The sequence below is a fragment of the Octodon degus genome, unplaced genomic scaffold, assembly GCF_000260255.1.
Source record: "Octodon degus isolate 3935 unplaced genomic scaffold, OctDeg1.0 scaffold00035, whole genome shotgun sequence".
Lineage (NCBI taxonomy): Eukaryota > Metazoa > Chordata > Mammalia > Rodentia > Octodontidae > Octodon > Octodon degus.
This window is the reverse complement of record NW_004524611.1, coordinates 7,273,663-7,278,627: the sequence shown is the minus strand read 5'-3', so window position 1 is coordinate 7,278,627 and position 4,965 is coordinate 7,273,663. Positions and strand designations below refer to the sequence as shown.

At 47.2% G+C, this 4,965-nt stretch overlaps 1 protein-coding gene and 1 pseudogene across 3 annotated transcripts in view; one reads left to right on the top strand and one right to left on the bottom strand.

Annotated features, from left to right (window-relative positions):
• Nucleotides 1-3,241: 3,241 nt before the first annotated feature.
• LOC101592021 lies at nucleotides 3,242-3,840 on the top strand (annotated as a pseudogene).
• A 74-nt stretch (nucleotides 3,841-3,914) lies between these two features.
• The window catches only part of Tpst1 (tyrosylprotein sulfotransferase 1), a 120,176-nt gene continuing 119,125 nt past the window's right edge, over nucleotides 3,915-4,965 (bottom strand). For 2 of the 3 annotated variants that reach the window (XR_002820953.1, XR_002820954.1), the window contains exon 7: nucleotides 3,915-3,999. Coding sequence is in view for 1 of the 3 variants with exons in the window: in XM_023714500.1 (XP_023570268.1) it covers nucleotides 3,988-3,999 (12 nt within the window). In the remaining 2 variants the exon portion in view is untranslated. The remainder of the gene's footprint in view (nucleotides 4,000-4,965) is intronic. The other variant, XM_023714500.1, reaches the window with a different exon arrangement.

The following is a 4,965-nucleotide window of genomic DNA, read 5'->3' as shown; positions in this document are numbered from 1 at the left end:
CTGTCTAAAAATAAAAAATAAAAAGTAGGACCAGCAAGATAGCTCAGCAGACCAAGTGCTTGCTTAGGCAAGAGCAGGGACCAGAGGTTGATCCCTGGTACCACATGCCCTGCTGGCCCTCCCCTGGGTGCGCTGAGCTGGCCACAGAGACTGGGCATGGTGGCGTATGCCTGTAATCCTCGCTCTGGGGAGGCTGAAGACAGGAGGCTCAGTAGGAGTCCAAGCTGTGTAGTGGGATCCTATAGCAAATATATTTTAAAAAATGAATAAAAATAAAAAATAAAAAGTAACTGACTGTAAGGCCCTAATTTCAATCTCTAGTTTTGTTTTTAAGTATTTATTTATTTATTTGTATTTAGGACAGGTTGTACAGGGTCACACTGAGTAGATTGGACGTTGTGATCCTCCTGTTTTCCGCCTCCCAAGTGCTGGGATTATAGGCCTGTGCCACCATGCCCAATCTCAGTACCCCCCCGTGGGGGGGGGCTGGCACGGCATGCTGGGGATCGAACTCCCAGCCCCTGCAGGTGCTTTAATCTGCTGAATTATTTGGCCAGCCCTCAATCTCCATTTTCAAAAAACAAAGGAGAAAGAGAGAAAGAGAAAGAAAGAGAGAAAAAAAGAGAGACAGAATCCATTTTTCATATGATCTCTTAAATTTTTTTTCTATTTAATAAAGATCTTTTATTGTCTCATTAAAATATCAGATTAGCTTTACAATCCAGAAGCTTGTTTCTGCGGCTGGATTAACTCTTGGATCTTACTCATCTGGCTGCTGAACTGTTCCCTTTTCAGAAACATAGATACCATCCAAAAATTTTCTGATATCCTTGTTTTTGACTGTTGTGGCTTGCTGAATCAAAGCAGCTGAATTTGAAACAAGCTCAATGTTATTTCCTTCAAGGATTAGTTCATCTTTCTGGGCTTGAGATACCGAGCAAGCAACACCTGCCCTCATACGAACTCAGCGAATGTATTTTTCACCCAAGAAATTCCGAATTTCAACGAGAGACCCATTCTCCTGAATAATGACGTTGATGGGGAAGTGAGCATACACAGACCTCATCTTGTAACGGAAGCCCAGTGTAACCCCCTTGATCATGTTCTGTACATGGCTACAGATCGTGCGGACAGTTGCCAACTCCTTTCTGTTTCCCCACCATTTGTCAACTCGGAGCCTCTTCTTTTTCTTCCCAAGGAGACTGAGTTCCACATTGATGTGGTTGAAGTCCCTCCGGAGGGTTCCTCTGGGGCCCTTCACAATAACTGTGCGTCCTTTCAGAGTGATGTCGACATTTTCTGGAATGTCGACTGTCTGATTGCTAAGAATGGTCTTCATTCTTGCGGGAGATGCGGCAAAGAGAGAACGTCTCTGATCTCTTAAATTTTTAAAAAATTTTTGATTTAAATATTTTAGGCATACAAATAATTACAGCTCATAGTTTCAGCTCATGCAACCCAGTGTCAGGCCCACAATCTGCACAGAGCTCTGTAGTGTCACCCACCTCCTTCCCAAATATGATGCGTGTTTTCTTTTTCTTTTTTTTTTTAATTTTTATTTATTATTTATTTATTTATTTATTTTTATTTGTGTGTGTGTGTGTGTGTGTGTGTGGCCAGCTCAGCCCACCAGGGGGCGGGGCTGGCTGGCATGTGGTGCTGGGGATTGAACCGCGGTCCCTGTGCTTTGCTAAGCTTGTTCTAAGTAGGTGCTTTAGACCACTGAGCCATCTCACCAGCCTGATGCGTGTTTTCTAGGCACGGTTATTCTATTTAGTTGTGATAGATGATACAGAAAAAGGCAAAACCAGAGTGGGAAGTCTCCCTGTACAGAGGACTGACACCCACATCGCCTCCCCCAAGTAGGACATCCCAGCTGCCACACCCATGATGGCTCCTCCCAGACTGAGACAACCCCTTCCCTCAGAGGCCACCTCTATCCCTGTGGGTCTGTCAGTCATGTCTTTGTTTTGCAAGTGTGACCACCTGAGCAACCACCTTCAAGCCATGCAGTTTGATGTTAGCTGTTTGGGGACTTTAAGTGAATGGGGTCACACTACCCTGCCACTGTTGACAAGTGATTATTTCCCAGTGTCATGTTATGACAGTATGGTATGAGCATCAGTCACATGTTTCTCTGGACATTTTGTGTCAGAGCGGCCACCTTCCACTTAGAGCTTGTCTTAGTTACTTTTTTCTCATTGCCGGGACAAATTCCCGACTCTCAAAACCAAGGAAGCAAAGGTTTATTTAGCTCACAGTTAGTGGAGGTTTCAGTCCATATTCAGCTGGCTCCAAGGCAGAGCGGCACACGGCAGAGGGCAGCCGTTCATGGCAGCAGCAAAGGGCAAGAGCAAAAGGTAGCAGCAGCTCAAGCAGCTAGCTTCTCTTCCCATCTTACATTGTAATGCAGATTACCTGCCCCAGGGCAAGTATAGCATCCACATCAACAATAACCACAAACTCCAGAAGCTGCCTCAAAACTGCATGAGGCTTTGGGGGAACAACTATACACAAACAATAACAGAGCTCTTTATTTATTTTTTCTTTTTGAGACAGGGTCTTGCTATGCAGTTTAGGTTTGCCTTGAACTCACTATGTAGGCTGGCCTTAAGCTCACTTTGTAGCCCAGGCTGGTCTCAAACTTGCAACAATCCTCCTGCCTCAGCCTCCTGAGTGCTGGGGTTACAGGCAACCACCACCATGCCTGGCTTAAAGCTCTTTAAATTACAGCTTTTTTCTTTTTCCCTCCTCTATCCTCCTGCCTTCCTCCTGTGCTAGAGATGAAACCCAGGGCCTGCACAGGGTAAGCATGTGTTCTGTCACTGAGCTACACACCCACCCCAGGGAAACCTCCTTTCTGAAGGGAGGTGAAGAAAATATACTTGGGCTGGATGTGGTGGCACATGCGTGTAATCCCAGTACCTGCGAGGCTGAAGCAAGAGGATCATCATGACGTGAAGGTCAGCTTGAGCTCCAGAACGAGACCAAGGCCAGCCTGGACTCCGTGTGAGCTCCTGAGCCCTGGCTATGAGCGCTACCCAGGTAGCCTGAGAAGAAGGGACCGAAAGAGGGTCGCCGCTTCACTGCTCACTACTGCCTCCTGCCGGCCCTGCCGTGGACTGGCTCTTCTCTGCCCCGCCACCCTGCCTTGGAGCCAGCTGACTGGGAACCGAAACCTCCACAAACTGCCAGCTAAATAAACCTTTCCCCTTTTAACTTTGGATGCCAGGTATTTTGTCCCAGCAACAAGGACAGTAACTAAGACGTCTCCTTGCTCCCTAGTTTTTATTTCTTCTGTCCTCCCTCACTACCAGGCATCTCTTTCTACCCACTTAGAAACTGTAGTGAGATCTTTTTCAAATGGGAAGAGAGGCCCCAGTCGCTGAGCTGCCGGGGGGTACTCAGCTGTCTTCCCCTCGCGATCCGTCGCCCCTGCAGCCTCCTCCCCCAGCCGCATCTCGCAGGCTGTTTCCACCAAGGAAAAGGAATCCTGTCATATGTCGGCTATCCAGAACCTCTTTTTTTTTCTTCTTCACCCTTTTGCCTTCTTTGCTGATGCAAGTAAGGGTGATGACCTGCTTCCTGCTGGCCCTGAGGATAACATCCATATAAGGATCCAACAGAGAAATGGCGGGAAGACCTTCACCACCGTCCAAGGGATCGCTGACGATTATGACAAAAAGAAGAGGCCTGCCTGCAACGGTGCTGTCATCGAGCACCCAGAATATGGACAAGTAATCCAGCTCCAGGGTGAGAGCGCAAGAACACACACCAGCTCCTGGTAGAGATCGGGCAGGCCAAGGACGGCCAGCTGGAGAAGGTTCATGGGTCTTAAGTGCTTGGGGCTCACTGAAGCTTCTGTGAGCATTTCCTTGCAGTGAGTGAGTAGAGCGCCCCTTCAGTCCTTGCTACGAGGTTAAAAACCTCACAGCCTGTCTCCTGCAACCACTGGGGTCCACTTTCACTTGGCCTTGTGTAGCTCCTTCATGTAATAAACTGGAAAGAGAAAAAAATGGTGACAGAGATAGGGGTGAGGGAAAGAGGAGAAGAAAAGAGATTTTTTTTTTAAAGAATTAAATGGAAATGGAGCATTTGCAAATGAGAAGGGGACTAAGAGTTGGAAGGAGCAGGGAGGGCTGGGTGAGGCAGGGGCAGGGGATGAGAAAAGAATTGGGAGGTGTTGTGTACGTGCACCAGCCCTGCACAGCAAATGTGATCGCTCTGCAGTGCAGACATGGACTAACAGAAAGAAAGAAAGAAAGAAAGAAAGCCAACCAAAGAGTTGAGGCTGGGAGGAGCCTGCTTCTTTCAAAGGCAGATACAGTTCAGGGGAAAAATAAAAAACCCAGCTTGCCAGCTGGTGCCCCCTGATCTGCAGTCCTGGCATCTGTTTGGCACCGCCAGCGGAGTGGTCGCTTGGTCTGCTGGACCCTTGAGGCACGGTGAAACCTGGATCCCAGGATGACACAGGATCAAAATAATCTGATTAAGAGCAGAGCTCTGCCAGACAGTAAATCTTTTCCGGATCTTAAGGCCATATGGTTTCTGTGTCAGCTATTCAACTCTGCAGGAAACCAGCCAGAGACAAGACAGCAATACATAGGCGTGGCCAGAGCTGGCTGGACTTCTGGAAGTCCTGAACGGAGAAAGCAGCAACCCTCGCCTCTTTGTGACCTGTTCAGATTGACTCCCTCTGACTGCCTGAAGAGCTGCTACTCTGCTTCACGCCCCATTCAAGTTGCAGGTATCCTTTGTGAAGAACATGAATAACCAAATCTTGGGATATTAATATTACTGATTTTTTTCATCAAAACATTGGCTAAATAATGAGAATCATTAGAAAATAAGTGAAAGTTAAGCTAGTTTTATGTACCATGTCACCTTGGGTAAGTGACCACATTACTGAAAACCATACTTTTTAGTCTGGAAAAATCAGGGGTTTCAAGCTCATAGTGGTTTTTC